Source organism: Esox lucius, chromosome 21, assembly GCF_011004845.1.
Source record: "Esox lucius isolate fEsoLuc1 chromosome 21, fEsoLuc1.pri, whole genome shotgun sequence".
Taxonomy (NCBI): Eukaryota; Metazoa; Chordata; class Actinopteri; order Esociformes; family Esocidae; genus Esox; species Esox lucius.
This window is the reverse complement of record NC_047589.1, coordinates 18,451,956-18,470,560: the sequence shown is the minus strand read 5'-3', so window position 1 is coordinate 18,470,560 and position 18,605 is coordinate 18,451,956. Positions and strand designations below refer to the sequence as shown.

The 18,605-nt window shown below is 43.2% G+C and overlaps 1 protein-coding gene across 8 annotated transcripts in view; it reads right to left on the bottom strand.

Moving 5' to 3' along the window:
- The window catches only part of ntng1a (netrin g1a), a 95,901-nt gene that overhangs the window by 9,914 nt on the left and 67,382 nt on the right, over positions 1–18,605 (bottom strand). For 3 of the 8 annotated variants that reach the window (XM_020041979.3, XM_020041980.3, XM_034289394.1), the window contains exons 4-5: positions 7,879–7,905; positions 799–966 (exon numbers count right to left, since the gene is read on the bottom strand). The exons of 1 other annotated variant lie outside the window; for it this stretch is intronic. In XM_020041979.3, coding sequence (XP_019897538.2) covers positions 799–966; positions 7,879–7,905 — 195 coding nt within the window. Of the gene's footprint in view, positions 1–798; positions 967–2,803; positions 2,864–4,382; positions 4,428–7,878; positions 7,906–18,605 lie in introns of all 8 variants that reach the window. 4 more of the 8 variants (XM_034289395.1, XM_034289396.1, XM_010891169.5 and 1 more) reach the window with 4 other exon arrangements.

The following is an 18,605-nucleotide window of genomic DNA, read 5'->3' as shown; positions in this document are numbered from 1 at the left end:
TGGGAAGAGCTGGATTTTAGCATTTCCTGAGGGCCAAATGCAATAGTGCCACCTCCGCCAAGTGTGACTGGACTCCGACACCACAGATGTATGCGTGGAGCGTGAGTGTTTGTTAGATTTCCCCTTGGGCAGAAAGAGGCACCTGGATATGGGACAAAGGGTGGGATTACTAGTCTCTGTGTTCAGCAGATGTGTCCTTGGTGACATGTGTCTGGTGTTCCTGAGCTACCCCAAAACTAACACAGATGAAAAGCCTGTCTTTGCAGGACACTGACTTGACCCTAAGGACATTGGCCTTAAAAAATAGGTGCACGTTTAACTGGTTAGGAACATATTTTAACTTGTTTGTGGTTATTTGGGAAACATCTGGAATGTTCTGCTGCTGTGACCTGCTTGTGAAGTAGACATGCTCAGTACCATTGTTGGCATCATAATGAAATCAAATACTCTGTTTGGGAAAAAATGGGCAGCGGTACGGTTTCTGAGTAATGTTCTTTAAATATAGAGGTTGTGATTCAGATGACTACCAGCTGGTTTAATTATACATTAAGCCCTGTGGAGAAGGAAGTGTGTGATGTGACAATCATATGGACAGAATCAAGTGAAGACAACGGAAACCGGACAGCAAGGAGAAAAGAGAAACATATGATGCAGGAGTCTGGACGTCTGACACGCTAGGGTGAAAGGCGAGATATGACGTGAGGGTTACAGGGTGGCAAAAACAGAATGGGGTCACGTGGTGGGTTAGCTGAAAGAAGCGGAGCTGATGACGACAGTGACGGTGGCGAGGGAACTGACCTATGCACACATTCTCATCTTCCAGCTGAGCGGAGGCATTTCGGAAGTAGCCCTGCTTGCAATCCTGGCAGTGCTGCCCCCTAGTGTTGTGCTTACAGCTCACGCAAATGATGGTGTTTAGCAGCTCGATGTAGCTGCAACGGTTGGAGTGGCCGAAGCATTCGCAGTCTTGTAAAGAAGGAAGGGGGAGAGAGGCCAGGGAGGGGGCGTGTTGAGGTGGGGCTCGACTTGCCTTGTGTGTGGGCTACGGCGAGCGGCGGCGGCGGTGGGAGCCGGGGAGCGTGAGGAAGCACCATCACATGCGAGGTTATGATGGAGAGATGGGGCTGAGACTGAGGCAATGTTATGTTGTGGAGTTAGGGAGGAGGAGGAAGGAGGAAGAGTCTGGCATGGACAGATGCAGCGATTTTCCATGTCAGTTCACTCTGGGCTATGAGAAAAGCATGTTGTTAGGGAGAGTAAGAGACGTTCACTTCAAGCACACCACCATGAAAGGACGGAGAGGGTTCTGGTTCTGGAATGGCACAGAGACTGGGTTACATGGGGACTGGACCACACAGCACTGGACAGGTCAAACAAGATGAGTCGAGTTAGGATGTGATTTTCAATGTGGGCAAGGCATAGGTCCGCACTGTTTTAAATGTCCATCTAGATTAATTCAGGCTTCATTTTCAACACTGTGTGTTGAATTTGAGATTGGGAGCAGGAACCTTTTCAGCACCAGTGTAATCCACAGGTCCTGGTTATTGCATTCACACAGAACTATAATCCTGAATCCCAGAGCATGCAACACACCAATGAAAAATACATCAATACAAATAAATATGTCCTTTATATTGAGAACAAAATGGGTGTTTGGAGAAAGTTAATATGTGTCGCAGCCACCCATCAAGCCCTTTGCATGAGAAGCAGGTGAATGTATAAAGAAATGTTACCAGTGGAGTATGTGCAGTGTTGGCTCCCAAATTAGGGACCAGGCTGTGCCCAATGCCATTTGCCCAGTCAGATGACGTCAGGCACGCATGCCGATCCCAGACGGCCCAGCGGAGCCTCGTGCGTGACACCTGGCCGGCCCAGATCAGCTTTAGAGTTGGGATCAATTTGTCTTCGGGGGTGACTGCTGACACCAACTGTCACGTTGGGCCAGATGTGCTCCTTAAGCCTTTGCACACAGGCAGTGGGACAGACAGCCCTCACTCAGCTGCGGGGGCTTTGGGGAGGGATTAGAGTTATTGCGGTCTGGATTGAGGTCAGGTCTCTCCATCGGCCACCATGACTGCCTCGACAATGAAAGACAGTGGCCCTAGCTGGCCTACTTAAGTTTATCCAAGGAAGAGAATCATGGTCCACGGTCTATTTGATGCCAAGCTACACAGAACTTAATTGGAGCTCTCCGAAGGTTGACTATCTAGACCAATACTCTTCCTGATAAAAAAGAAAAGTAGGGTTACATGATTTATCACGTCTAAAGTATAGTCTTTGAAACATTTTCTAGAGTAGCGGTTCTCAACTCCAGGTCATGGGACAAGGTGTACTGCTGCCTTTTATTCTAGCTCTGGGACACCAGGTGAATGGTTATCTACCAGGGAGAACAGAAGACTAGCAGTAGTCCAGACAGCCAGGCCAGGAGAAGCCAGGTTTCAGTTCAGAATACTAATGCAAGGGATTAGAATGTTAAAGGGTCCTAATTATTCATAGCGTTCAATATGTGTGTTTCCATAGTGGTTGTAATGATCACATCAGATGACACAGCCTGTGCATTAACCAAAAACATATACTGTAGGTACACCAAGTGTCCATACAGTAAAGAAAAGTCCCTTCTGTATGGATACAGGGTGGACAGTTCTTAGTTCGGAGAGATCGTGGATCGGTAACATTAGCAGGTACAGCAGGGTTTTGGTTACGGTATCACAGACATGGGTCTTTCTAGATTCATACAGCGAGGATGTGGCTCTTGACAAGCGTTGCCTCAGGTAGGCACTGTATGAATCTGAGAACCTCCTACCTCGCTTGCTGTTTGCAACTTGAACTGAAGGGACAGTTGACAATGACACTTGAGGAGCTACTGGACGAATTACATCAAAAAAAAAAGAAGACAAAAATAAAACAAATAAATAAAAGCATGATATATTGCGTTCAACATGAACATTTTTTAAGGATTTTTCGAACCGGGCATCATACACATGACTTTTTTTCTACCTTTAATAAATAAAAAAGTAAAATAGCAAAGATGGTCTAATGCGACTTTAAATAAAGAGTGAGTGATCCAACATATATGGTCCTATAAGATATATATAAAACATATCAATTATTCGAGGAATTAATTGCCATAGAAAGTCTTCACTTTCATTCCACTTCATCTAAAGTAGAACTCATTTTTGTGGTATAGAGTTACACAAGAGGTAGGTCAGATGGACCCATGCTCCTGTCAATCTACTCAAGTGTGTCCATTGGAAGAAATCAAGAGCAAAACAAGGCAGTCAGATTAACGGTATTGTTGTGTTTTGCTGTTCCATCCTTTCGACATATGGAAAGCACATTTGTATTAAAGCCCACTGGGATTATTCCCCATAAGTATATTTACTGGTGCGCACGGTGAAGACTAGCCGTCACGGCACATTCCTACCAAACTACTGCCTCCATGCATCTCTCCTCTGTCGGATAACTAACCAACAAACTGGAGGGGAAATAACTCTCTCATGCTGTCCCATGTCCTCAACCTAGGACACATCTACTAGCACAATAGAGCCTCTATATCGCTGTACATCCACTCGGCCAGAGCTCCGGGTAAAAATACAGGGGCAGTTTGTTAGAAAGACATGGCCACAGCCAAAGCACATCTGCACAATGGATTAACTTGAGATTGCCTGAAATCAATCTACATAAACCGCTACGTGAAACCACCCTCTTTTCTTCCACCGAGCTCAGACAGTATTCGAGATTCCCTAGAAGCACCACGCCTTATTAAAAAAGGACGGGACAATCAAACGATATTGAAATGGCATGGGAGAAGAGAAGAAGAGAGAGAGAGAGAGCGAGGAAGAGGGGGGGGGAAAGAGAGGGAAAAAAGACAGAGAATGAGAGAGGGAGACAGAGAGAGATAGGGAGAGAGGGTGGGAGAGAGACCGTGAGGTAGACAGGGAGAAACAGAAGGAGAAAGAGAGGGACGTTGAGAGAAAGACCCTGTGTCTGCCCAGCCCTCATCCGGGCTGCTCAACTGGGGTGAAGTGGAGCGGAGGTGGGGGGGGTAAAGGATGAGAAACACAGCACGTTTCAGCACAAGCATGTGTGCCCACTACGCCGTCAATTCAAATGACTCAATTAAAAATGTCAAAGGCCTCTTTCACAAAAAGCAGATACTGAGGATAAAGGGAAACAACGCAAAGTAGTTCGGTCAATTTTGTTTTAAATAAAAGCCCACAATGATTATAGCTTTCTATACAGATCTACTTTAAGTAGGAAGAGCTCCACCTTGGAGATCTGGTCTCAGCTGTCACGGCTAGTGGAGTCACTGTATGACTACTTTATACCTGAGGCAGATCTGGAAAGAAATATGTTTAATCTTAGTTGGAAATATAGCCTACCTTGGTTTCGGTTAGCAACACCTAGGGATGAGACATTCGGCCGAACTGCATGCAATCAGGAGAAACCATGAGTTATTCAGTACAACGGCTATAGTAGACATCAGATGCACTAACAGTGATAGAGGTGCTGCTAAGGGTTAACTGGTGGGACGTATGCGGACAACTAGACACACATCTGGGGCATGGCTTTGCTAACTCATACCAACATAATGCCTGTACAAGAGGAGGAGCTGCATCCAAACACCGGACCGAAGACAATGTCCCAGAAACATTGTATGTAATTGTGCAGTTTCATGACTGACTTAAATGTGTGCGTTGATGGAAATGATGAGTAAACATAAGCAAAAATGAAATCAAAATAACTGAAATGAACAACTAATCTCTACTTGGGAATCTCTGCTGTGTAGAGGGTTCATAACATGCAGATGGTGGTTTAGAGCAGGGATTCCCAACCTGGGGGGGGTGGGGGGGTGCTACCTTTATTTGATGGATATAATCTACACATAAATCTGTAATGATTTAGGTTACAAACAAGCCGTCAAAAGGGCTGACGCGATGCGTCAGAAAGAGAAGTATTTCCTTCTAAAAGCAGCCAGTCAAAGAAATGTGACATCGGTTCAAATGGAATTATTACTCAGCGTATCCATTTCCGTAAAGAAACTATTGAGACTAAATTGATGTTTCATAATAGTTATACTAGGAAAACAATTTGTAGCGAAACAACATTTTGGGAAAAACGCTGCAAAAAGGTGAGCTCTGTGAGATAAAAGGTTGGGAACCCCTGATTTAACGTATATATAGTATAGCATATATGTACAAATACATACATATATATATATATATATATATAGAAAACAAGTTGTCACGGGCATTTTGTTTAATTCATCAAATTGACTATTCAATCAATATCTAATTACAGTGTATTTCTGGTTGAGGCATAATGATGAATAAATAATGTGGCGTGTCGGGAGTTGGAATGACTGATAGTTGTAGTGTACTGTAACCTCAGAATTACATACAATTCTGTATTTCCATGACGGAGGAAATACTGGCGGTGTTTGGCGGTAGTGGTGGGTGGATTGGTTTGGGGGGGATGGAGTCTTGAATCAAGCAGAGACAGAAAGAAAGGCTTCTGATACATGTCCTAGTATTGTAATCCTCCGCTAAAGCAACAGTCTCCGTGCCGATGACTTCTGCGTGGTCAGGTGATCATCGATGGGCCATTAGTGCCCAGTGGCGTAACTGCAAGCAACCCAACAACCACGTCATTGGACGGTGAGCAGAATGCTACCGTGTGGTGTTTCTGATCATGTGTACTATATAAGGATTGGATGAGGGTAACCGGTAAGGCATTCGGGATACAGTGTCTGGGTATGCATGCACTCAGACACGCAAATAGTGAGTGCAGTCAGAATATGTTGTAGTGCTCGAGTCACTCTCCGAACCTCTCCCTCTGTGACAACTAATAGAGCGCAGAGAAGGTCACTGTCAATTCTGATGGTGTTAGTAATATTTGGTAACGGGCGGCAGGTTATGTACACTATACTATGGGTTTATTAGAGGATTTGGATTGCTTTCAATAGACTATGGTCTGTGCAGACATCGATTTGAAACCGTGATTGCAAGTTCTGATTTGAAATAAGGTGAAAAGAACTAAAAACTAAAAAAAACTAATGAAGAACTGAAATGAAGGAAAAACTTAATTTAATATTGAGAAAGACAAAGGAATATTGTTGAAAAATTTTATACATGTTCTAATACTGTAAAAGACATTTAGCTGTGTTCTGCCTCTGACATTTTACGCACATACCACTGCAGTTGGTTTTCGCCCAACGCCATCCATCAAGTGTCTACAGCACCAACACTGGGTACTATTTAACGCTGTGGGGGTTAAGAGATGTGTTTCTAAGGTGTTTTTAAGATGCTCTGGATAAGAGCATGGTCTTAATGGCTAACATGTAAACGGGAAACGTTTCTGCTGGTAACGAGACAGACAGCCTGCGTCTTGTGAGGGTTTCAATGCCTACATGCCTGGACAGAATGAACCACACAGAGTTGCCCACCGCCGATCAGTCTGTCCCACCCAAAGACAGACAGGCAACAAGGCTGAAAGTGTAATGAACATACACTCCTACTATGTATGACGGCCATTGGTCATGACCTGGCTAGGAGTCAGGCGGTGTCGAGGGAGGACTGAGGGGGTGAAAGGTGGACAGAATGCATATTTATGGAGGACATGCATGCAGCACATAATTCAGTAGCCATGCACAGGCGTAAGACAACACTGAGCACCTAGAGCACTCTGGGTTAGGGTGGAGGGATGTGGTCCACTTGGTTTAATGCTCAGTTTGGATGTTGAATTTCTCTACATTTTTATTACCGAATGATCTCTTTACTCTAGGTTGACCTCGGTTGTGGTAACGGTTGTGGCATAATGTCAACTAGCTAATATGCTGATAGAGTGATACGTTCTGATTGTATGTTCTGATAAAAACCCGTGACCTTCCTGTGTCTCCTCCCCTTCATGAACGCTGTGACATACTTAAAGGACTGGGCGGGTCCGATTGCCGTATTGATCGGACCTATTTAGCCCTTTGAGATCTGCAGTCACGGAGACACAGTCAGGAGTCAGAGAGAGGAACCACTGGGAGACCCCGGGGAGCGGCTCCATCTGACGTCATCTGCGCCTGCAGAGTTTTCCCTCATTACGCAGGGTGCCAGCCAGCACCTGTAGACTGATAGGTGGTTAGATGCGGCAACAACAGAGACCCTTCGTGTAACTTTGATTTCCTCAATGCCAGCTTGCATCTAAATCGCACCCTATCCTCCTCACAGCGGGCGGGTTCAGGGCCGAGGCCCACAGAGCTCCTGCCCAACGCGGCGCGCTCCGCGGCAACTCAGGACGCACGCTTGGTGCGCGTCGGTGTCTGTGTCGGCGGCGCGTGTGTGTCGTCCATTGTTCTTCGGAGGCGCAGTCCCAGCCGGCTGCTGTATAACTCTAACGTTACACCTCTACGCGTCCATCTCAACGCTCTAGGGGCCACTGGCAGATGCTGATAATACCCAACGCTCATATTAAAATGACCTCCCTGACATTATCCCACCACCGAGGTCCAGGCACTTTAATAAACTCTATGCCATTTATTTATAATGCATAGGGGGGAAAACAATGGTGTTTTGTATGCATGCTCAGGTGGCCGGGCTGCTATCTAGGCTTATCTTGTTGAAGGTGAATTAGTCCACCTCCACACATAGCCTCCTAGACAATATAGCCGAGAGCTATTGCCATTTCTTTTACAGAGGAAGAAAACAGGGAATTAAACTAACCCTGGCATAATGAACACTTCCAAACCAATTATGAGTGATCCTTCACTTAATGAATAATGGATGAGCTAAATCAGAAATGAACATTTAAAACCAAGTGGACTTCAGGGAGGAATGTGATAAGGCAAAGCACACGCATCGAGACGTTTCTGCTTTGAATTCATTTACTTACTAACTGGACCAACGTTACTGGGGATACCTGCAAGAGAAAAACCAAAACAGTTATTGGCAAATATACTGGGAAATGATTATTCACATTTCAATTCACTGCAACACATTGTACCGTTGAAGACAGATGTCCTATCAATTTCAACACACTGAATGCAATCTTGCGAACCTCATACACTTTGAGGAAATAAGACTGGCGAAAGCAACACAAACATAATGTCCACAAGCTAGCGCACACACGCGCACGCGCTAACAGACACAACAAACGCTGAAACACTTGATTTGGACAAAAGTTGATACCAACAGTGTCTTGGCCCATGGTGAAGCCAGGACATGTCTTATCAGGATCTCAGTCTGTGGATTCGACCGACCAACCGTCTGATGTACCAGCCCAGCCCGCTTTGAACAGAAACATCCCCATGGCGACCAGATCTTTCACACGACGGGCTGCCCGGCCCTGCATGGATCTCAGGGACTCACAGAGCTTTAAAGACCCGTTTGGTGGCAGGCTGACCAACGTGACTGCCTGGGTCCTAAAAGTCCTCATCATTTGATTTTTCTCTAATCCCACAGTAGTGCAGAATCAATTGGTGGGGAATATTTGGATCATGCTAATGAGAGGTTCATTTAAATGTGTTTTGGGATATTTCGATCCTGTTGATGTGTTGTTTTCCTAATCGGCAGGGGATATTGATGTGCAGTTGAGTCATTCAACCGGTCAGTGCTGGATACTTGGATCATGTTAACGTGGGGTGGGGCATTTTTGTACTCTACTACCCAACTCTAAAGTCATGTCGTTTTACCTATTTTACTGAAATATACAACGTATACCTTACTTTACAATAATATATCCTACTTTACTGAAATATATAACAGTTTACTGTAATGTACTATACCCTAGTTTACTGTAATATACTACTTTAATATAATATACTATGCCCTACTTTATTGTAATGTACCATAATTTACTGTAATATATTAAAACCTAATTTATTGTAACATACCCTACTTTAATGTAATATACTATACGTTTATAAAATATACTTAATTCTACTGTACGTTTCACTTCTTGTGATACATGCAGGTCTATGAAGCCAAGACCAGGGCAAGTTGACCACATGTCCACTACTTTTCAAGGTCCATGGACATCTGGTGGGTCAGGGCTCAGTGGGTGTGGATGCTGGTTACAGAAAATGGAAGGAGGGTAGGTGGCAGGTTTCATGGTAAGTGTCTGTAATAGCTGGGAGAGGTGATATCACCTGTCGACAGCAGAAAGAGAGAGCGAGGCAAGGAAAGGGAGAGCGAAAGGGAGGTGCATGTTTTCACTGTCTTGCTTCAACTAATAGAAAGCTGTGATTTGGGACTAATATAATTTCCCATGACCACTCGCTGGGTTGATTAGAGTATCTGACCAGTTACCGAAAGATTGTTAGATTGAGTCCCAGAGAAGGCGAGATGATTAAATCATGAGAGATTGCATGATGTTGTGTCTAACACAGGGTCTTATAGTCTTATAAAGTCTTTAAAGTCTTATAAACATGTTGTCTGTGCATTAAAACCAAAAAAGTATATACTCATACATACAAGTTTGCGAACCACTGGTTTAGTGTATAATCGATAGGCTACGGATATTACTTTTGCCATTTCTTGATATCTACAATGAATTTAATCATACCCCTGCTTTCACTTATACACACCTTAAAGGTTGTGGTTGTAAATAGCTTTACACACGTTTAAATGCAGCATTTGTAATCCAATAATGATTGAATTGAAAAAAGTGCATTCTAAACTGCATAATCTGTCTGATTCTAATTCTAATCATTGTTCATGCGGTCCTTGGACAGACAGAGAAAGGTGCACCTTGCAACAGCATAGCTGGGATCTTAGCTAAAGAGGAATTCAAGTCTAAGGGAATAGCCTCAACTTCTCCATTGTGTGGTGCTGCACGGCGAAACAATAGTTTTACATTTCAGAAGACCACATAGGTCTTTTTATTGCTCAATATAATTTGTGCTGATTATTTATTTTCCGTTGGCTTATGGGTAACATCATATTCAACCTTTGACTTTTTTTTGAACTGTCATTAATCATTATGAGGGAGAGAAATTAGAAAATATTTTAAATATATTGCATATAGGATTAGGAAATTGAATTACAATGCAGGGTTTCTTTAACTGAAACAAATGAATTGCTTGTAGTTAGCTGAGGTCTTTAATATGAGTGTTTTGATGTATTTCTAATATGTTAAAAGTTGTTATAAGATGCTTTTTTGGCAGAAATTGACTTTATAACAACTTTATAATGAAAAGGGGTTGAGAAATGTGTCCGTGTATTCATTTCTCAAAAATACAGGCTTGTAGCTTTTGACACCAAATTGAATGTGCTCCAATTAACATTTTCAAGGAAATGGCCAGCAATAAAATCGATGAGTGTTAGATATTTGGATCATTTTGATGTTCAGTTATGTTTTAGAAAAACACCAAGTATCTTTAGTGATAATTAGTCAGTTTGGACTGTATTCCTTTCCAAGCACTTCCCCCTGCGAAGGCATCTGTGTCTGTCAATTGCTAGAAAAACCAAACAACGACAACAAGATACGAGTTGTAACAAAAGGAAGGAGAGCCAAACAGCGCTCTACAAATGGGAGAAACAAATAAATACAGCTTTGATAAATAAAAATAAACACTGTCTTACTGTCTTATTTCTTTCTCCGTCTTAAATCTTCCCGAAACACTGCAGAGACAAGGAGACATCTACACTCTGGTTTCTGTTTTTGTCCTTCATTAAATGGAGGCCTTTCAATCGTTCAGTCAACAGTGCTCAGGGCGCCTGGAGGATTTCCAGATCATTCTGCTTCCCTCTAGGAACGGGAATCTTTCTGCAATGGTGTGTGTATTATAGTGTGATCTGGGTCTGCAACTGCACGCACATGCGTGTGTGTGCGTGTATGTGTGTTTGTGCGCAAGCAAGCCCTGGCTGGCCATATGCCATCGATCCACTAACATCATCTAATCTCTCTCTGTCTGATCCCAGCTTGACAGGCAGCAAAGTTAGAAGCCAAATGTATGACCTATTGGAGAGGTGTGTAGATGGCGGGAGGCAGACATCCAGTGAACACTGAACAGGAAGAGGCAGGCTACCAGAGAGAGAGAGGACACCGTCAACAACAGAAGGACACCGCAAAGGCAACCCAGAGGTACACACACACACAAGTTTGTACAGCACCCTCAGAAAATAGAAATTGCATGCTCCCTTGCCCTAACCTTAACCCTAAACCTAACACTAACCCTTACCCTAACCTTAACCTAACCCTAATCTAACCCTAAACCTAACCCTAACCTTAACCTCAATAAAGTAACATTTAGGCTTAACATTACTTAGATGTAATGCCTAACCTTAACCCTAAACTTAACCAACAACGCCTGGACCTTAAAGAAACCCCAATTAGAACTATAAAATAAATTGTAAGTTTGACTCTAAACCTAAACCCTTAGCCAGAAAATGACTTTTGCTGGCAAAAGGTCTCAATGAGTCACATTCTTTCTGGTTTTACTATACATTTGGTCCCCATGAGTCTAGTTAGACCTAAAACACATGTGTGCATAATGTTAACACACACATACACACACAAAAATCATAGTTGAAAATAACTAATGCTGGCTTTAGAGAACAGAAATAATCTGTGAATATCTGTTCTTTTGACTGCATATAGCTGTTACCTTCAGAACATTTTGTAGAAAATAGCCTAAACATGTACAGTATTAATCCTATTAAACAGCAAAAATAAATGTTATAGTGGCAGAGAGAGAGACAGAAAGACATAGAAAGACAAATAGAGACAGACAGAGAAAGAAATACAGACAGATACTAGGTACCCTAATATAAGAAAATGTATTTATGGAAACCCTGTCGGGTTATGGAATAAACTGATTAACATTGTAAATGTTTCAGTTCATATTTCAAAATAAATATTACAAAAGGATTTCGATCTGAGGGTATATGTTTAAGTCAAAATTAATAATCAATTGTTTTTACTTGAAAATTTTCTGTTTAGTTTCATTAATTTCTTTGAGTGCAACAATCAATCCAGAAAGTAGAGATTTAGTATGAGTGCTTTCTGAGTAGGACTGATAACCACATTTCTATTTGGACTCAAATTATATTTCAAAGGTAAATAGCTCTTCAACTGTTAAAGTCAAACAAATATTGTTATAATTTAGATTTTATAATGTGAACTACAGTAGTATTTTGGTCAATTCACACAATATAAAATATGCAAAAAAAACTAAAGAAATTGGGGGGGCTTTCAATCTATATAAGGCAGCTGTGTTCCGTGTTACTTGCTGAGCTTAAAAGGGGCAGTGTGGAAACACATGCACTTAAAGAAGGGTCTGACCAGTAAAGAAATGGAGATGCAATTAGTAGCAACAAAAAGTCTTACAATTACAATGTCTACAGATCCTAATTTTCCAGGATATTTACCCAGCCGGACATTAAGACCCAGGGGACCACATTTCGTGCATGTGTATTCTCTATGTGCAGCTACAGGGATTTAATAAAGTTAAATCAAAGATGAATCAGTGTCTGCAAAATCACTTTATAGTCACAGTACTGTACATTATAAAACAGATTATAATGGCGTCTCATGAATGGCCATGAATATTAGACACATCCATCAAATTGCAGCCTGGGTTTGAGCCCAGGCCATGTCATTTAGCCGGCTGTGGCTGGGAGTCCCAGATGGATGGTGCAAATTGGCCGGCGCCGTCAGGGATTGGGGATGAGACAGTCAGCGTCAATCTCCTCGTCTCTTTACACTCTGGCAACTCCTGGTGTTTGTCGGGCATCCGTGCGCTGGCTGAGACAGGAACCCGTTTCTCCAATGCGTTGGCTTGCACCTTTCATCTTGGTTGAGCGAACGGTGGGATTAAAGCAGAATGGCTTCTAGTGGCATTTGTCAGAGGGTTCTGATGTTAGACTCTATGGAACCTGTCATTTATTTGATGAGATTGGGTATCCATTCACATACAACCCTGAAATATTTTTTTTATTAAGATTTTAAAAAATCACAGCATGTTTTATGAACTGGTCTTCACTATGGAGATTTGGAGGCACTTTTTCAAGCCACCATGTCAAAAGAGCTCTATTAAGTCTGCCAGACAAATGGAATTAAACTTACAAAAAATGAATAAATCCCATGGTACAAAAACAATTGCAATAAAGATATTTAATTTCCCAGCAATGTGGGAATATCCCTGTCTACATGTGGTTGTTTGCCTATGAATTATGCTAATGTGATAACTATCTTCGTGTAGATAAAAATGTTTTTCCCCAAATGTTTCCCAATTATAAATGTTAACTACAATGCAGGTTATATGCCAAGCAAACTCACATTTGGGCAACAGAAACACAACTAAACTAAAAAAGCACAAGTTGTCTCCTGATTTTGTTAAAACGTTGTTGTGGACTAGCAAATGTGTGCATTTAACAGTGAAACACAAAAGGACATAGAAAAGCCAGAAACCTGGATAAAAAGGGTCGCCAGAAAATGCACAAGAAAGTGTAAAAAAAAATAATAATAACAATACGAACCAACTCATAGTACAGCCGAATGAAGGGGAATTATCATTAGTATATACTAAATAATATCAGATAGTATTTTTGCTTACTGAATGTTTCATGGTTTACATTTTGGGCCATATTGCCCGGCCCTATTGATATCAAACGGTCACTGTTATGGTGATTCTGCATGGATCTTTCAATTTACACACCAAATGGCATGCATCCAGCAGCCCTTCCTATTCCAGGTCACAACCAAAGCAACGTTGTCTTTCTATGTAATGAATAACCATCAGGCAGGGAGCAGATGTTGGAGATCGTATGTCACTTCATTACATTCATTTTCAATCACCATCAGTTCCAATCCCCTTCACCTGCCCATCTCCCTATTACTCGCTATAACAGAATATGTATGTGTTTGTGTGTGTATTTGTGTCCCTCCATCTCCATTAAGCTCCATAACAGAATCTAATTGTGCAGTATCGCACAGGAAGAACGTTAGCGTGCTTATGTGTACAGAGTGCTCAGTAGATTTTTATGACCTCCATTTTGTCAGTGGCTCCTTAAGTCGGTCAGAGATCCCAAGTCTGTTTGACGGGGAACGTGGTCTCTTAAGGGTGTTTGCATCCACTCCGATCCAGGTGCAACAGTTTTCCTTACCTCCCTCACCTTGCCCTAACCTGGGCTTGAACAAGAGACCTTCTTTACACATTGTCATCAGACTCCCCAGAGCTCTGTAACCATCACACAAAAGCAGCCACCCTCGAAAAGCAACAGAAACCACTTCTTCAAGGTGTCGGCGCGAGTGACATCACAGCGCACCATTAACTGGCTATCTATTTAAAGCCAGTTAGGGTCCTTCCCAGGCAAAGCTTCACAGCTGTGACAATAAAGAAAATAGACTAAATGTAAAGTTTGGGACTGGGTCCTGCTCATCCCCCAGGAGGCATCCTATCGGAATCTGTTTGATTGGCCAGACATTTGTCCTATCGGTCAGATCATCAACCAACTAAGTGCAAGCGAGAGAAAGGATACCTTTTATCAGTTACATTGGAGAGAACAAGTATTTGATACACTGACGATTTTGCAGGTTTCCCCACTTACGAAGCATGTAGAAGTCTAATTCTTTATCATGGGTACTCTTCAACTGTGAGTGACGGGATCTAAAACAAAAATTCTGAAAATCATATTGTATGATTTTTAAGTAATTGATTTTATTGCATGATATAAGTATTTGATACATCAGAAAAGAAGAACTTAATATTTGGTACAGAAACCTTTGTTTGCAATTACAGAGATCATAGGTTTCCTGTAGTTCTTGACCAGGTTTGCACACACTGCAGCAGGGATTTTGGCCCACTCCTCCATACAGACCTTCTACATGTCCTTCAGGTTTCGGGGCTGTCGCCTCCAAAGATTTTCTATTGGGTTCAGGTCTGGAGACTGGCTAGGCCACTCCTTAGTTGCCCTGGCTGTGTGTTTCGAGTTGTTGTCATGCTGGAAGACCCAGCTACGACCCATTTTCAATGCTCTTACTGAGGGAAGGAGGTTGTTGGCCAAGATCTTGCGATACCTGGCCCCATCCATCCTCCCATCAATACAGTGCAGTCGTCCTGTCCCCTTTGCAGAAAAGCATCCCCAAAGAATGATGTTTCCACCTCCATGCTTCATGGTTGGGATGGTGTTCTTAGGGTTGTACTCATCCTTATTCCTCCAAACACGGTGAGTGGAGTTTAGACCAAAAAGCTAAATTTTTGTCTCATCAGTCCACATGACCTTCTCCCATTCCTCCTCTGGATCATCCAGATGGTCATTGGCAAACTTCAGACGGGCCTGGACATGGTCTGGCTTGAGCAGGGGGACCTTGCGTGCGCTGCAGGATTTTAATCCATGATGGCGTAGTGTGTTACTAATGGTTTTCTTTGAGACTGTGGTCTCAGCTCTCTTCAGGTCATTGACCAGGTCCTGCCGTGAAGTTCTGGGCTGATCCCTCACCTTCCTCATGATCATTGATGCCCCACGAGGTGAGATCTTGCATGGAGCCCCAGACCGAGGGAGATTGACCGTCATCTTGAACTTCTTTCATTTTCTAATAAATGCGCCAACAGTTGTTGCCTTCTCACCAAGCTGCTTGCCTATTGTCCTGTAGCCCATCCCAGCCATGTGCAGGTCTACAATTTTATCCCTGATGTCTTTACACAGCTCTCATACTGGTTTTTAGGTGATCAAATACTTATGTCATGCAATAAAATTCAAATTAATTATAAAAAAAATCATACAATTTGATTTTCTGGATTTTTGTTTTAGATTCCGTCTCTCACAGTTGAAGAGTACCTATGATAAAAATGACAGACTTCTACATGCTTTGTAAGTGGGAAAACCTGCAAAATCGGCAGTATATCAAATACTTGTTCTCCCCACCGTAGGTTGGGATTAGGCTTTCTGAACATGACTGGTCTTGTGTTTCTGTCACTGCACTGATAGTAGAATGCTTTTGTGTGTTTGCTGGGGTCAGCCATAAGAATAACGCCTGTTTGTGTCATTGCAGTAGAGTAGCAGAATGCCGGCAAGTTCTTTCTAACAGAAACCTATCCTGACCTTCACCGTGTTGGTCCAGTGTCCACCTGGACTGTCCACAACAGCTTATCTTCTACAATTCCACCGCAGGCAAAGTTGGTAATTACATTCCCTGGCTGCCATCATTTCAAAGCGATCCATCATCATCCCCATTCTCTCTCCAGTGCAGACAGAAACATGGTGGAAGGTACTGGTAACTGGTGTGTACAGAGGTACGTTTGCCAATCCGTGACAGAAAAAAAAAAAAACACCATACATAATTGGATTGGATTCCTTTTGTGCCAAATTGCATCCGCCACCGGTAACTGATTTGGATAGAGGGGCATTTGCCGATCCGTGCCATGGAAAAGGCACCATACGTAATTTGATTGAATTCCTCTGGAGCCAAATTACATCCTCTCCCCAGTGTGAAAACTCTGAACACTCGCCCACCTTCATCTAAAACTAGTGGAATAGATCTGTATTGAAGGTGGCAAGAGCAGAGTTTGGAGGCACCGTTAAGATTCCGGGAATGAGGCGCACGGAAACGGAATCCTGTGGCGGAAGAAACAAATATTTGAAAGAAAGATTACCGTGGCAGCTGCAAAGAGCGAGATGTAGGAAAGGCAATGTAAACAAGCCTGGTCTCTAGGGGAAGACCGAGCGGATAAAACAAAACCAAGAGACAGAGCAAAAATGGAGGGAGAGAAGGAAAGAGAGGGATGGAGAGAGAGAACTAGTGAAAGAGAAAAAGCGGGAAGGGGGGGGAGAAGAGAGAACAGAGAAAAATAGAGAAAAAATAAATAAGCATAAAAAATGAGAGAGGATGTAGAGAATAAGAGAGAGAAATGGAGAGTGAATAGAGAGAAAATGGAGAGAGAGAAATAATGAAGTGATAAAGGAGTGGGCGCAGGATCAGCAGAATGAGGGAAGAATGCTAATGGAAAAGAGGGACTACAGTTAGAACCTAAACAAGACACACAAAGGAGGAGGAGGGGGGTGAGATGGAGGGGGCTCTGTGTTGGGATATAGAATTAGACAGTATAATTCAATAACGCACGGAGGGAAAAAGGAAGGGTGAAGCAAATGGGTAAACCGGGGGGGGCGGGGGCGCGCAGAGTGCTCTTCTAAGTTCATCCCTGTGCAGATATAATGGCCATCTAGGCCTTTCAATACCACTACTAACAGTGCCCAGGGCTCCGCTCCAGAGACACGGCTGCAGTCACCCTTCATCAAAGTACCTAGGGCTGTTGAACAAGGTCTATCGGCGTTGATGGCTTTAAATTAAATAGTACCTAGCGTGTTGTACTGTACATACATGCAGGTGCTATAATGTAGAAAGAAATACTGTATTTATTTAGTTAACTTGTTCGACCGGAGTACTGTCTCTATACACACTGATGGGTAGGAGGAGGGTTTGGACCTTTTTATGACTGTGTGTCATTTGGAAGTTAGAAGAGATCTGGGTCAATGGTTCTACTGTGTTCACAGAAAGCATACAGTAATGGAACAGATACCTGGAGGTGACCCTACTCTGATAACCACCTGGAGTTGACCCTACTCTGATAACCACCTGGAGGTGACCCTACTCTGATAACCACCTGGAGTTGACCCTACTCTGATAACCACCTGGAGGTGACCCTACTCTGATAACCACCTGGAGGTGACCCTACTCTGATAACCACCTGGAGGTGACCCTACTCTGATAACCACCTGGAGTTGACCCCACTCTGATAACCACCTGGAGGTGACCTCACTCTGATAACCACCTGGAGTTGACCCCACTCTGATAACCACCTGGAGGTGACCTCACTCTGATAACCACCTGGAGTTGGCCCCACTCTGATAACCACCTGGAGTTGACCCCACTCTGATAACCACCTGGAGTTGACCCTACTCTGACAACCACCTGGAGTTGACCCTACTCTGACAACCACCTGGAGTTGACCCTACTCTGATATTGGGTCAGATCTGAATTACCCAGCCTTTACCAATATATAAGGTTATGACTAAAGATAATACTGACCCTAAATCTGTAATTCAGGACCCCCCCACAACCCACCTCACCAGGGCCCACTGTTCCATATAGTTTATGGTCTCCATTACCAGGATCCTCCCGTAAGCTCTCTAGTTCACTTTACCCAGCTCGTTTAACAGAGGATGTACATGTAGCTATAGTTGTAGAGTTTGGAAGTCACATGAAAGCTGATATCATGTTCGTCAGCTTTGGCTTACTATTCCCCACTCACCGGGGTCTCTAAAGAGAAGTAAACTAATCCCTCAAAATATACTGGGGTTTGTGTGTGTGTGTGTGTGTGTCCATGACTTTGATCTGAGCTAATTCAAAACTCTTTCCTTCCTGGTTAGATGTAAGGGTTTACATTTGGCTCCTAATCCTTGGTAAAAACCAGAGGATTTAGAGATCAGAGCTGTGTTCGATACGACCGAGGTGTGTTCGACGCGGCCGAAGTGCGTTCGACACGGCCGAGGTGCGTTCGACGCGGCCGAGGTGCGTTCGACGCGGCCGAGGTGCGTTCGACGCGGCCGAGGTGCGTTCGCCGCGGCCGAGATGCATTCGATAGGAACAGAAGTACACCATAACAGTACTAACATCCC